The sequence below is a fragment of the Solanum dulcamara genome, chromosome 11 (assembly GCF_947179165.1).
Source record: "Solanum dulcamara chromosome 11, daSolDulc1.2, whole genome shotgun sequence".
NCBI lineage: Eukaryota > Viridiplantae > Streptophyta > Magnoliopsida > Solanales > Solanaceae > Solanum > Solanum dulcamara.
Window position 1 is genome coordinate 44,760,579 of NC_077247.1, and position 15,629 is coordinate 44,776,207.

A 15,629-nucleotide genomic window follows, 5' to 3' on the forward strand; every position below is an offset into this window, starting at 1 on the left:
CTTGCCTCTTTCGTGTGGTTTGCGAGCTATTGCATAGAAGTGAGGATTTTACCCTATGCGTACTCAAAGGATAGCGACTGCGGATTTTCCTTGTCATAAAAAAAATATATTACCACCAAAAATATGTATAAAATAACACAAGATCATGAGGGCAAAAAATTTTAAATCTAAATTGTAAGTGGGAATGAATAATAATATCACAACAATTTTAGAGCAAAAATTGAAGCATACATTAGAGAACCTATGGTTTCTTTTTTGTGAACTCTGTTATCTCATGTTTCTGAAAATTTCATTTGAACAATAGTTTTTATTTTTAAGAATAGGAATACAGGGGTTTACATGGATCAGATTGGTTCGAATTTTTTACAAACCAAACCAAACCATTTGTGTCGGGTTATTAAATCTATAAATCAAACCAAACCAATAAAAGTCGGGTTTTTCGATATCAATTTTTCTCGAATTTTTCGGATTTCTCATAGTATCTAATAAAAAGCACAGAGTAATGCTTCTTAAAAAGAGTTCTAGTACAAAATATCAACATATAAGATGGAGACAGAACACTGTTTGAAGTTTTAACTTTATAATATAACTTTATAAGATGAGCTTTTTTTGTATATTATTTCTATGAGCTTCTCAAGTCCAAATCTAAATGTAAGAAAGAAAGCAAAAATTATGAATTTTTTTTTTTTTTATAAATTACATTTTAATAAATATTTTTATGTATAACATAATTTAAAAGTAGAATATCTACAATCGGATCGGTTTGGGTTCGGTTTGACTTTTTTTAGTTAAAACCAAACCAACCCTATAATGGTCGGATTTTTTTTTCAAACACCAAATCAAGTCAAACCAAACCACTAGTCGGTTTTTTTTTCCGATTTAATTCAATTTGTCGGTTTGGTACGGTTTATCGGTTTGACCCCTACCACCAATGAATGCCAGTCTTTCCACTTCTTGACACCGAAAAGCCTTACTTTGCTAGGTAAATTTCTTTCTACCAAAGGAAACTCCATTTTCCATTGCGCAAACCCGAAATATCTTTGGTGGTATGTAGTCTGTCAACTTATCTTCTGCGAATGGATAACTCATATAATAAATTAATAATTCATCATATTCATATTGGACTCTCCTGCCCAACTTGCAATTCTTTTGATTTTCAAAATTGGCTCGTGACCATCTCTTGGACCCTATTCAATGCGCGTTCGGTACACAAATTTGTCATTCTTCTAGTAACATTATAATCTTCCCTCTTTTCAATTTAATATTTATTCACCTTTTTTCGTTTGTTTATTAGAGTAATGATTCTCTTCATTCGTGACTTTCCAGTACCTTCACACTAATACACTTGCACTAAAAAAAGTGACTATTGGAAGTATTTGAAACCTACATAAAACCATTAGTTACAGCCTATTGGCACTTTAAATAAAGTACATGGTTCATCTAACAATTTAAGTTGTATCAAAGTGAAATTGCCCCTTCCCTCACAATTCTATCTAGCTTGCCTAACTCTGCTCTTTCTTCAGAAACAACTTTCCCTTTCAAGAATAGAGCAAACGGAACTGAACTTGTATGATACTTCTGTCCATGTGCAACTTCTAGAAAAACAATTGACTCAATAAAATGTGAATGCGCAATTTGAGTTTACTATCTATATGGTGGTCAGATTGCTTTGATATTTTTTATTTACTCCTAGGTTTCAAGTAGGTGACATCGCTCTTGTTGTCTTTTCTTGTGTGGGGGTACATGCAACTTGTTCTTTAACACAGGACATCCTATATTAGAGGCATGCTTGGTATTTTCGAACAGATTCATAGAATGCCAGTCATTTTCCTTAGTATGAATAGATGACTAATTGGCTTCTACTGAAAGCAGTGGTATTCACTGAAAGATTCTCTAAGAAATGTGTATAAAGGCCTCATTGTCAGCATAAGTTTATTCAGTGAGTAAAGCTTCATTCTTTTGAACCAATGATGTCAAAGACAGTTGTATATGCTTTAGCCATATTTTCTATTACCTTTTTCATAGCTCTGTCATCTGGGCAAAGTCCAAGCTTGGAAGTTGAAGTTGCTGCGTTGAAAGCTTTCAAGAGCTCAATCTCTGACGATCCTTTTGGTGCACTTGTGGATTGGAATGATGCAAATCACCATTGCAACTGGTCTGGAATCATATGTGATCCTTCTTCAAACCATGTCATCAACATTTCGCTTATTGAGACGCAGCTCAAAGGCAAAATTTCTCCGTTTCTAGGAAACCTCTCCAAACTCCAGGTTCTTGATCTAACTTTGAATTCATTTACTGGAAATATCCCACCCCAGCTAGGGCATTGCACAAACTTGGCTGAGCTCGTTTTTTATCAAAACTATCTTTTTGGTGAAATTCCTGCCGAGCTTGGAAACCTAAAAAAGCTGCAGTTAATAGATTTTGGAAGTAACTTTCTGAATGGGAGTATACCTGATAGTATATGCAACTGCACTGAATTGTTGTTAGTAGGCTTCATCAACAACAGTCTCACAGGCAAATTACCGTCTGAAATTGGTAATTTGGCTAATCTTCAGTTGTTTGTAGCTTATAAAAACAATTTGGTCGGTTCTATTCCTACCTCCATTGGAATGCTGACAGCTCTGCAAACCCTTGATCTGAGTGAAAACCAGTTATCTGGACCTTTACCACCAGAAATTGGTAACTTGTCAAGTTTAGGAATTCTTCAGTTACATCTCAACTCTCTTTCTGGGAAAATCCCATCTGAACTTGGCCTCTGTATCAATCTTTCTATCTTGAATATGTATACTAATCAATTTACAGGAAGCATACCTCCTGAGCTTGGAAGTTTAAAAAACTTGCAAATACTCAGATTGTATGACAATAAGTTTAACTCCAGTATACCTGCCTCAATATTCCACCTGAAGTCATTAACTCATTTAGGACTCTCAGAGAATGAGCTAACTGGTAATATTCCTCCCGAGTTGGGATCGTTAACGTCACTAGAAGTGCTTACCCTTCACTCAAATAGGTTATCTGGGGAGATTCCATCAACTATAACAAACCTGGCAAACTTGACATATTTGTCTTTGAGCTTTAATTTATTGACTGGATCACTTCCATCGGAGTTTGGGTTACTCTATAATCTGAAGAATCTAACTGCAAATAATAACCTCCTGGAAGGATCTATTCCATCTAGCATAACAAATTGTTCACATCTTCTTGTTTTAACCCTCACTTATAATAGAATAACAGGGAAAATACCAAATGGATTGGGGCAGTTGTCCAATCTTACATTTTTGTCATTGGGATCAAACAAAATGATGGGGGAGATTCCTGATGATCTCTTTAACTGCTCAATGCTTGAAGTTCTAGATCTGAGTGTTAACAATTTCAGTGGGAAACTCAAACCAATGATTGACAGACTCTCTAAACTTCGAGTTTTAAGAGCCAGTACTAATTCATTTATTGGGCCAATCCCACCAGAGATTGGTAAATTGAGTCAACTGGTGGCTTTAGTGCTTCACAAAAACAGTTTCTCAGGTGTGATACCACCAGAAATTTCAATGCTTTCAAACCTCCAGGGTCTTTCGCTATCGGACAACAAGTTGGAAGGTGAACTTCCTGTGCAACTTTTTGAGCTTAAACAGCTTAATGAACTCCGGCTGCAGAACAATAATTTCTTCGGTCCAATACCCCATCATATATCCAAACTAGAATCACTTTCTCTCTTGGACATGAGTGGAAATAAGCTCAATGGTCCAATCCCAGAGAGCATGGAGAGCCTCCGCAGATTGATGACTGTAGATCTTTCACACAACCTTCTTTCCGGAACACTTCCTAGAGCAGTACTTGCCAGCATGAGAAGTATGCAACTTTACTTGAACTTTTCCAGCAACTTGCTGGACGGAGAGATCCCAGATGAGATACGCGTGTTAGAAATGGTTCAAGAGATTGACATATCAAACAATAATCTGTCAGGCAGCATTCCCAGATCACTAGAACACTGCAAAAACCTATTCTCACTGGACCTATCAGGAAACATGCTCTCTGGTCCTGCTTCAGGTGAAATTCTCACCAAATTAAGAGAGCTTGTGTTCTTGAACCTCTCAAGAAACAGATTAGAAGGCGAACTTCCTGAACTAGCAGGATTATCACATCTTCGCTCTCTTGATCTTTCACAAAACAAGTTCAAGGGAATCATTCCCGAGAGATTTGCCACTATGCCTGCATTGAAATATCTCAACCTTTCTTTCAACCAACTAGAAGGTCACATTCCAAAGGGGGGTGTATTCAACAATATAAGGTCGGAGGATTTACTGGGAAATCCATCTCTATGTGGAACAAAGTTTCTCAGCCCATGCAACATAAAAAGAAACCGAACAAGTTCTCATGGTTTTTCCAAGAAAACCTGGATCATAGTTGCAGTACTTGGATCTGTTTTCAGTCTCATTCTTCTTGTCATGGGAATATATTTATTTCATTGGTACATGAAGAAGAAGGAAAAAGTGAATGACACGGAGGATACAAATCCAAAGTATACCTCAGCACTGAGCCTCCAGAGATTTTGTCAAAAGGATTTGGAACATGCTACCAATAATTTTAGTCCAGAAAACATTATAGGAGCCAGCAGTTTAAGTACTGTGTACAAAGGTACACTGGAAGATGGGAAGATTGTAGCAGTTAAGAAACTGAATCACCAGTTCTCAGCAGAATCTAGTAAATGCTTTGATAGGGAAGTCAAGACTCTGAGCCAACTCAGACATAGGAACCTAGTTAAGGTGCTTGGTTATGCTTGGGAAAGCAAGAAGCTAAAGGCTTTAGTTTTAGAATACATGGAGAATGGGAACTTGGACAACATTATTCATGGTCAAATGGCAGATGACTGGACGTTGTCCAATAGGATTGATATTTTAGTTTCAGTTGCAAGTGGACTGTCATACCTGCATTCAGGATATGATTTTCCAATAGTGCACTGCGACTTGAAGCCTTCAAATATTCTTCTGGATAAAAATATGGAAGCACATGTGAGTGACTTTGGGACAGCTAGGATGTTGGGTATTCATCTCCAGGATGGGAGCAGCATATCATCAGCATCCGCATTTGAAGGAACTATTGGTTACATGGCGCCAGGTAATAATTCTTACAACTTCTTGACCCACACTTTACTAGATTCTACATTTACTAGATTCTTCGTTACAATTAACATGAATAAAATATGTCTATAATGTAAACAAGCTTATATGGGTACCACAAACCATATCCTGGTCAATGGTGAATGTTTCAAATACATTTCATTTTAGCATCATTCAGTAGTAACATCACTTCTGTCAATCACAATACACAGCGTAGCAGGAGTTTTTTCCTTTCAATCACAAAATACTGATTAACTTGTATGTGGAAGAATGGACAAGCACATAAATGATGCAATGCTTTGAACATATAATCTGAAAAGTATTTTTTAAAATGATAATGTCAGCTTTAATCTATCCAAAAAATGTTAGTGCCAGCTTTGAACTTCTGAATTTCTTGGACATTTCACATGCTCCTTATTAAGTTGAGACCTCACTTACATGAAATGTTTATCTATGAAACAGAGTTTGCATATATGAGGAAAGTGACCACAAAAGTGGATGTATTCAGCTTTGGTGTAATAACAATGGAGATCATTACAAAAAGAAGGCCAACAAGTCTTACAGGAGCAGATGAATTACCAATGACTTTGCATCAAATCGTTCAGAATGCCCTTTCGAATGGCATAAACAAGCTAGTCCAGATTGTGGATCCTAATCTAGCTTCATATGTCTCCAAGAAACAGGATGTAGTAGAGGGACTTCTTAACTTGGCTTTGTCCTGCACCTCACCTGATCCTGAAGATAGACCTGACATGGAAAAAGTTCTGTCTTCTCTTTCAAAGCTAAGTAAGATGGACTGCATGCATTCACGTGCTTGTTTGGTAAAAGATTAAATTTGATGTACAAGAATCTGGAGTATCATCACTCTTAATGTGAACCACCACCAAGTTTCCCTTGGTGGCCAATGGAACTAGTCCATAACAGAGTGTAATTACGATTTAAATAGAATTTACGTTTTTCAAGCCATAAATGATCTCTCAGGTATTCCTGCTTTACTAGAGAGATATAGTTAAATTAAGTTAAAGTTGACTTGCATCATGAAATTGAACAGAAGAGTATTTCACCTTAAAAAACAACTAGGGAACAAAAAGCAAGATCTTTACGAACTACTCTAGTGACATGAAATAGAGTCAGTGAGCAAGCAGTTGATTGCAAATCAAAGGGCTGATGTAGTTTGTCACTAAAGATTGTCTATAGGAAATGAGTACATTTATGAACACACATATATAGAAGTGAAATTAAGAAAAACTCAATAAAGGCCTTAATAAGCCGACAATTCATCCCGTCATATTTTACCTTGATATATGCATTCTAGAAATTTATTTACTAGAGAGGGAAGAAGCAACCTCATCTATTGGTGGATCCTTATGCATGAACTCATCAATGGTAGAGGGAAATTCAAAGCTTCCAACACCATGAGAAACCTCTGAATGAATAAGAGCAGCTTTGCCTAAAAGCAGATGAGCCAACCTGAATGATTCTCTTCTCTCTCCATAATTACTATCCAGAAAATGCTCAATCCAACCTTGTAACCTCTCCACTTCTTTTTGGCTTTTTGGCCCCTTAACCCCAACAATCTTTCCATAAAATGCATCATCACAGCCCAAATCCACTTCCACCCTTTTGGATCCTTCCCGTTTACTATCCGATAAACCCAATAGCTGCATCATCAGTTCAATCTCATCAGCCTCATTACCACCAGCTTCAACTATACCAACTCTTTCTTGAACTTGTGTAGAGTTTATCTGAGGTGGGGTTTCTTGGGCAAGTGGGCAATTAGAGAGAAATTGAAGTGGGGTTTCACTTATGTTGCTGGTGATGGAGTCAGCAGGGGTCTCATCACAGTTAAGGTATAATGGGCTGATCAAAGACTGGGTTGGTGTGTCGATGGCTTCTTGTTGAGTTGGGTCGTCAAGTTTCAATCTTTTCTCCAATTGTTTGAGAGAAGAGAAGAAATTTGAATGTGGAGAAGGTCTTTGCATCTTTTGTTGATGGAATCAAAACTTGAATTGGGGGTTTAGGGTTTTAGCTGTGAGTAAAGAAGGGCAAGTATTTGGCAACAGAGAAGAATTAAGAAAATGAGCGCCAATTGCTCAGAAAAGACTGTTGAATCGATAGTTAGAATAATTACTATAAGTCTTACGTATAAGATTATTTGATGATTTATTTAATATGAGAGTTATCGTGAAATAATTAAAATTTCTCTTAATCACTTATATTAAAAATCAGATTTCAATATGGGATATTAGATATGAATGAAGTGGAAAAAAAAGAATTTCTTTAATAAGTAGTAGCTTTTCTTTTCTTGAACAGGTATCTACCATGGAATGTAAAGGACTGTTTCTATTCTACTCTTTCTAGTTTCTTGTGATCCAAATGTTTAATTTTGATGTCAAATATGGTATTTCCTCGAGAAGGAAGGATGCTTTTTTAAAAAAATTGTGAATAAATTAAAGAGGATGGAGAAAGTGAGGTTTTACTGTGATATTTTGGCCAAAAACTTATTTATGAATTCTTCAAGGAAATTAATTAATTCTTTTCTTATTCATATTTATAATATCCAAGAAATTAGTTTTCTCAAATTTATTTATGGAGGACAAGGATTGAATAACATATGTTGTTGTGAACATGGATAGTCCTGATAGTGTTTATGGACAAGAAATCTAGCCAAGCTGTCGGGCCTGGGCATTGACTTATCACTCATTTTGATCTAAGATAAGAAAACTTGTACTATTAAACGGGAAACTATAATTACAAACAACTATTTTTTTATTTTTATATCTTTTATTTTTTAACTGTTAATTCGCATTTGCTATTTGATATCATTAAAATATATATATATATTCTCCGATGATGTCAAAGAGAAAGAAGCAGTGCTTCAATGAAAAAACACTACTCAGTTACTCCTTGATACCATTTGAGTATATACATAACAAACAATGTTTCGACGAAAAGACTATTCAATTACTGCTTGATACCATTAATATATATATATACCATTAGAATATATATACACACTCCGGTGGTATCAAGGATGAAGGATCATTGGTTCAATTGACAGAAAAAGGGGGAAATCAGGTAAATAGTTTGAGCCGTGGTCCAATCAGGGTAATAGTTTGAGTTTGGTCCAATTTAGATAAATACTTTACTTAGTGAGTCCAATTTGTGTAGTTATCCCTTTGATCTAAGTGAACTTTGTACGGAATGTATCATAATTCATTTATTGATTCATCTTTTTTAAACCCTCTAGACTCGACTAGTTTATTTGATGCTCCTAATAATTTTCTTCCAATAAAAATTGCTTGAAGTTGTTCAACTGGCATGTTTATTGAATTTTTGGGCAAATAACAATTTAATCCTTACATTATTGCAAGTTTTAGTCCATATATTATTCGTTTGAGCACATTAAATCTCTGATTAATTGAAATGTGTGATATATTGATTCTTTAAATTAACGGAAATAAAAAATTTAACAAAATTATTAGTTGAAAAGTTTGATGGATCAATGCAGCACGTTTTAATTAATGAAGGCTTAATGTGCTCAGTGAAATAACACAAAGGACTAAAATTGTTCACCCTTACTTTCCTGATCAACTCAATCTAATGATATCTAGTAGCAATAATGACTGAGATTTGGCGACTTATTTATAACATGAGTCTCTAACAGGCGTGTTGCCTACAAAACAGGTTATGATTAGTCAAATTTATTTATTTTCAAACAGAAACTACTTATTTGCATACTTTTTTCCACATTAATTCTCTTAGAGGTCAGATTAAAATTGTGTGTACATCATCTATTCAAACATGTTACCAACTACAAAAAATTATAAATTTGGGTCGTTGTTTGTCTCTCTTTGACCGAATGTTCAAAGTCTACACGAGTGAATGACAAATGATATAATAAACATATTATTATTTCATATAGAAGGTTTAGGGTACTGTTTATCACCTATTATTTCATTTTGAACAATAGTTTCAGGAATAGGAATTTATCGAAGGTATCCATAAAATTAAAGACACTATATTATTCAATTATTAGAAACAGAGGTGGATCTACTATTTCTATAAAAAAGGAAAGGAAAGGAAAAATAATAATAATGTGATAATTGATACTTGTTCCTTTGGGCAAAATAACTCAACATTCCACCAAGTGTATCATTTAGCCTTATTGGAATATGGGTGGCAACAAATAGTATTAGGTCAATCCCAGAAAATATTACATAAAATAACTAGTTTAATGGAAAGACCATGAGTTCGCGTGCACTAGAATAACTCGTATAGCCTATTGGCTATCAAATTTAGTTGTATCAAGAAATGAGATTTCTTGATATGTCTTTTTTTTTTTCCATTTGGTGTTCGGAGCTCGCATTGGAGCTTCGGCTAAATTCGGATAGCGCACTGAGCCCATTCAGATGTAGTGCTGACACCAAAATTTTCTCCATACCTAAGAGCTCGAACACGAGACATCTGATTAACGGTGGCGCAGTCCCATCACTGCACCACAATCTAGAAAAGCTGAAATGAACTTCTAGGATATTTCTGCTCCATATGCCACTTCTAGAAAACAAACAAACAAACAGTTGACTTAATGTAATGTGAATGCACTCAATTTTCTTAACAATAGGACTAGTTCTTGTAGTCTTTTCCAGTGTGGAGGAACAGATAACTTGTTCTTTAACGCGGGGAATCTAGATTAGAGGCATTCTTGGTATTTTCTTACAAACTCATAGAATACAAGTCATTTTACTTAGTTTTGATGACTAGTCGACTTCTTCAACAGAAATCATTGAACAAATATCACTAATAAATGTATAAAGTATTCATTTTCAGCTTAAGTTTGTAAGGAGAGTGAAGCTTCTTTCTTTCTGAACCAATGATGTCAATAACAACTGTATATACATTAGTCATATTTTCTGTTACCTTTTTCATAGCTCTGTCATCTGGGCAAAATCTAAGCTTGGAAGTTGAAGTTGCTGCTTTGAAAGCTTTCAAGAATTCAATATCTGATGACCCTTTTGGTGCACTTGTGGATTGGACTGATGCAAATCACAATTGCAACTGGTCTGGAATCATATGTGATCCTTCTTCAAACCATGTCATCAACATTTCGCTTATTGAGACGCAGCTCAAAGGCAAAATTTCTCCGTTTCTAGGAAACCTCTCCAAACTCCAGGTTCTTGATCTAACTTTGAATTCATTTACTGGAAATATCCCACCCCAGCTAGGGCATTGCACAAACCTGGTTGAGCTCGTTTTTGATCAAAACTATCTTTTTGGTGAAATTCCTGCCGAGCTTGGAAACCTAAAAAAGCTGCAGTTAATAGATTTTGGAAACAACTTTCTGAATAGGAGTATACCTGATAGTATATGCAACTGCACTGAATTGTTGTTAGTAGGCCTCATCAACAACAGTCTCACAGGCAAATTACCGTCTGAAATTGGTAATTTGGCTAATCTTCAATCGCTTGAAGCTTATAGAAACAATTTGGTTGGCTTTATTCCTACCTCCATAGGAATGCTGACAGCTCTGCAAACCCTTGATCTGAGTGAAAACCAGTTATCTGGACCTATACCACCAGAAATTGGCAACTTGTCAAGTTTAGGAATTCTTCAGTTACATCACAACTTTCTTTCTGGGAAAATCCCATCTGAACTTGGCCTCTGTATCAATCTTGTTACCTTGGACATGTATAATAACCAATTCACTGGAGGCGTACCTCCTGAGCTAAGAAATTTAGAAAACTTGCAAAGGCTCAGATTGTATAACAATCAGTTGAATTCTAGTATACCTGCCTCGTTGTTCCACCTGAAGTCATTAACTCATTTAGGACTCTCACATAATGAGCAAACTGGTAAAATTCCTCCTGAGTTGGGATCTTTAATGTCACTGCAAGTGCTTACCCTCCACTCAAATAGGTTGTATGGGGAGATTCCATCAACTTTAACAAACCTGGCAAACTTGACATATTTGTCTTTGAGCTTTAATTTATTGACCGGATCACTTCCACCGGAACTTGGGTTACTCTATAATCTGAAGAATCTAACTGCAAGTAATAATCTCCTAGAGGGATCTATTCCATCTAGCATAACAAATTGTTCACATCTTCGTGTTTTAACCCTCTCTTTTAATAGAATAACAGGGAAAATACCTACTGGGTTGGGGCAGTTGTCCAATCTTACATTTTTGTCTTTGGGATCAAACAAAATGTTGGGGGAGATTCCTGATGATCTCTTCAACTGTTCAATGCTTGAAGTTCTAGATCTGAGTGGTAATAATTTTAGCCGGAAACTCAAACCAATGATTGGCAGACTCTCTAAACTTCGAGTTCTAAGAGCTCATAGTAATTCATTTCTTGGGCCAATCCCACCAGAGATTGGTAAACTGAGTAAACTGGTAGATTTCGTGCTTCACAAAAACAGTTTCTCAGGTGTGATACCACCAGAAGTTTCAAAGCTTTCAAACCTCCAGGGCCTTTCTCTGTCAGACAACAAGCTGGAAGGTGAACTTCCTGTGCAACTTTTTGAGCTTAAACGCCTCTATGAACTCCTGCTGCAGAACAATAATTTCTTCGGTCCAATACCCCATCATATATCCAAACTAGAATCACTTTCTCTCCTGGACCTGAGTGGAAATAAGCTCAATGGTCCAATCCCAGAGAGCATGGAGAGCCTCCGCAGACTGATGACCTTAGATCTTTCACACAACCTTCTTACCGGAACTCTTTCTAGAGCAGTACTTGCCAGCATGAGAAGTATGCAATTTTACTTTAACGTTTCCAGCAACTTGTTGGATGGAGAGATCCTAGATGAGATTGGCATGTTAGAAATGGTTCAAGGGATTGACATGTCAAACAACAATCTATCAGGCAGCATTCCCAGATCCCTAGGACGTTGCAAAAACTTATTCTCACTGGACCTAGCAGGAAACATGCTTTCTGGTATTGCTCCAGGCGAAACTCTGATCAAATTAAGTGAGCTAGTATTCTTGAACCTCTCAAGGAACAGATTAGAAGGCAAGCTTCCTGAAATGGAAGGATTCCCACATCTTCACTCTCTTGATCTTTCACAAAACAAGTTCATGGGAATCATTCCTGAGAGATTTGCCAATATGCCTGCATTAAAATATCTCAACCTTTCTTTTAACCAACTTGAAGGTCACATTCCAAATGGGGGTGTATTCGACAATATAAGGTCTGTAGATTTACAGGGAAATCCATCTCTATGTGGAACAAAGTTTCTCCGGCCATGCAGCATCAAAAGCAACCAAACAAGTTCACATGGGTTTTCCAAGAAAACCTGGATCATACTAGGGCCTGTTTTGGTTCTCATTGTTCTTGTGTTGGGAATACTTTTGTTACATCAGTACAAGAAGAAGCAAAAAGTGAAAGACTCGGAGGATATAATTCCAAATTATGCCTCAGCACTGAGCCTCCAGAGATTTCATCAAAAGGATCTGGAACATGCTACTGATAATTTCAGTCCACAAAACATTATTGGAGCCAGCAGTTTAAGTAATGTGTACAAAGGAACACTGGAAGGTGGGAAGATTGTAGCAGTTAAGAAACTGAATCTACAGTTCTCAGCAGAATCTAGTAAATGCTTTGATAGGGAAGTCAAGACTCTGAGCCAACTCAGACACAGGAACCTAGTTAAGGTGCTTGGTTATGCTTGGGAAAGCAAGAAGCTAAAGGCTTTAGTTTTAGAATACATGGAGAATGGGAACTTGGACAACATTATTTATGGTCAAATGGCGGATGACTGGACGTTGTCCAATAGGATTGATATTTTAGTTTCAGTTGCAAGTGGGCTGTCATACCTGCATTCAGGATATGATTTTCCAGTAGTGCACTGTGACTTGAAGCCTTCAAATATTCTACTGGATAAAAATATGGAAGCACATGTGAGTGACTTTGGGACAGCTAGGATGTTGGGTATTCATCACCAGGATGGGAGCAGCATATCATCAGCATCCGCATTTGAAGGAACTATTGGTTACATGGCGCCAGGTGATAATTATTACAACATTATGACCCACATTTTATCTAGATTTTACGTCACAATTAACATGAATAAAATATTCTACAGTATAAACGAGCTTATACAAAACCACAAACCATATTTTGGTCAATGGTGAGTGTTTCAAAAACATTCCATTTTAGCATCATTCAATAGCAACATCACTTCTGTCAATCACAATACACAGCTTAGCAGATTTTTCCCCTCTGTCAATCACAAAATACTGATTAATTTGTATGTGGAATAGTGGACAAGCATGTAAATGATGCAATGTTTTTAACATATAATCTGAAAAGAATTTTTTTAATGATAATACCAGCTTTAGTCTAACCAAAAAATGCTAATGGGCCAGCTTTAGAATTTTGAATTTCTTGTACATTTTACATTATGCTGATTTAATTTGAGACCTAACTTACATGAAATGTTCCTCTATGAAACAGAGTTTGCATATATGAGGAAAGTGACCACAAAAGTAGATGTATTCAGCTTTGGTGTAATCGTGATGGAGATCATTACAAAAAGAAGGCCAACAAGCCTTACAGGAGCAGATGAATTACCAATGACTTTGCGTCAAATCATTCAGAATGCCCTTGCGAATGGCATAAACATGCTAGTCCAGATTGTGGATCCTAATTTAGCTTCATCTGTCTCCAAGAAACAGGAGATAGTAGAGGGACTTCTTAACTTGGCTTTGTCCTGCACCTCTCCTGATCCTGAAGATAGACCTGATATGGAACAAGTTCTATCTTCTCTTTCAAAGCTAAGTAAGATGGTGTTAATGCATTCACATGCTTGTTTAGTAAAGGATTAAATTTGATGTAGAAGAAGCTGGAGTATCATCAATCTTAATATGAACCATCACCAAGTTTCCCTTGGTGGTCAATGGAACTAGGCCATAACTTAAAATGTAATAAAATAATAACGATGTAAATAGAATTTCATTTTTTCAAGCCATAAATGATATGTCAGGTATTGCTGCTTTACTAGAGGGATATAATTGGAATTCTCACATTAGATTAAGTTAAAGTTGACTTGCATCATGAAATTGAACAGCATATCAAAGAGTATTCCACCTTAAAAACCAACAAAGGAGCAAAAAGCTAGATCTTTAATTCATATTCTGAATAAATTCATATTCTCACTCTTTGTCATCCAAGGTTAGATCCATAGGTTCAGGTACGGAATTCGAGAATCCAATAACTTTTGCTCACTCATATTCTATATATTAATTTTGGAAACGTGCGACGGACATATTTCATATAAATTTTGTATTGTAAATGTCATATTTTATTCCTTTTAAATCTATTGGTATTTACAAAAAAAAAAATCCACCATTTTTATGATAAAAGTACATTCTCTAACAAAACAATAGAAAATTGTACAAATAACAACAAACAAGAAACATAAACATTAAACAAAACAAATTAAAAGAGACAAGATAAGAGAGCATAGAGATTTTCTCATATATATTTTTAACTTTTTGAAGTGTATATAATATTATGTCAAATGTCACTATTTATAGGATAGGATTGAGGAATACAAAGAGTTGTCATGAATATGACATTAATCCATTTGAGATCATGGATGAGAGGTGGGAGTAAAGATCATGATGAATATAATTAGTGGAGTTACATATGTTTATATAATGGAGAGTTAGTGAAAATAATTTTTTTGTAATTTACTTCACATTAATACAAACAGTAAATCTAAATATAATTAAGCATCTAATTAAACGATAAATAATACAATAATATATTCATGATATATATCTATTTAAACAATACTACTAATATTTTAAACCACAATACAACAAACATCCCTTCCAAATTACTGCATCATCATTAATGTATGGAACATAAATGTAAATTCAACAAATGATATTAAAAAATAGACTACATTAGCTAAATTGTGTTATGTTATAAATGATTGAGGAGTTATCAGTATGGTTTTTTTCTTTTTGTGAAGGACAAACATAACCATTCATATTTTCAATTGGAAGATGAACAAAATAAAATATTCACGAATTTACTCGAGCATGAAATTAATACAAAGAATTCACATTCAAGAGACTTTATGGTGCTTGATTCATGTACTAATATGATGATTTACTATTTAATATTTAATTTATTAAATAGTTTATAATATTTTAATTTAATGTAGGGATAAAATCGCAATCTAACTTTTGCCTAACATTCTTCCCACTTTTAGTATAAATATGATATGATATATGATATGATGTATTAACATCTGATTATGTGAAAATATTCTCCTTCATATTTTGGGTGAAAAAATGTGGAGGCCAGAACCTGCATATGTTAGTCATAAATCTGTTTTATTATTACTACTCAAACGTAAATACAATCTCTATGGTACAATTTTAAAATATTTCTTTTTCGTCAAAGGAGGTTGTTTGACTCATCTTTTATAAATTACAAATTTTATTTAGAGAAATACATTAAATCACCTTAAATTTGATAGTAAAATTTATGTTAGCATTTT

The 15,629-nt window shown here is 35.2% G+C and overlaps 2 protein-coding genes across 2 annotated transcripts; both read left to right on the forward strand.

Annotated features, from left to right (window-relative positions):
• Nucleotides 1-1,291: 1,291 nt before the first annotated feature.
• Nucleotides 1,292-6,352, forward strand: LOC129873515 (LRR receptor-like serine/threonine-protein kinase FLS2). The gene is made up of 2 exons (XM_055948626.1): nt 1,292-5,112; nt 5,577-6,352. Exons 1-2 carry the CDS (start codon nt 1,968-1,970, stop codon nt 5,945-5,947), a joined length of 3,516 nt encoding a protein of 1,171 aa, XP_055804601.1. The 5' UTR covers nt 1,292-1,967; the 3' UTR covers nt 5,948-6,352.
• Nucleotides 6,353-9,968: 3,616 nt separating this feature from the next.
• Nucleotides 9,969-14,257, forward strand: LOC129874889 (LRR receptor-like serine/threonine-protein kinase FLS2). Its single transcript, XM_055950267.1, has 2 exons — nt 9,969-13,120; nt 13,571-14,257. Exons 1-2 carry the CDS (start codon nt 9,988-9,990, stop codon nt 13,939-13,941), a joined length of 3,504 nt encoding a protein of 1,167 aa, XP_055806242.1. The 5' UTR covers nt 9,969-9,987; the 3' UTR covers nt 13,942-14,257.
• Nucleotides 14,258-15,629: the final 1,372 nt, after the last annotated feature.

What these genes read in the sequence shown, in the direction of transcription:
- LOC129873515 (XM_055948626.1), top strand. Translation starts at nt 1,968, where the DNA reads ATGATGTCAAAGACAGTTGTATATGCTTTAGCCATATTTTCTATTACC. An exon ending in TATTGGTTACATGGCGCCAG is followed by an intron (nt 5,113 to 5,576) that starts GTAATAATTCTT and finishes TCTATGAAACAG; the next exon opens with AGTTTGCATATATGAGGAAA.
- LOC129874889 (XM_055950267.1), top strand. Translation starts at nt 9,988, where the DNA reads ATGATGTCAATAACAACTGTATATACATTAGTCATATTTTCTGTTACC. An exon ending in TATTGGTTACATGGCGCCAG is followed by an intron (nt 13,121 to 13,570) that starts GTGATAATTATT and finishes TCTATGAAACAG; the next exon opens with AGTTTGCATATATGAGGAAA.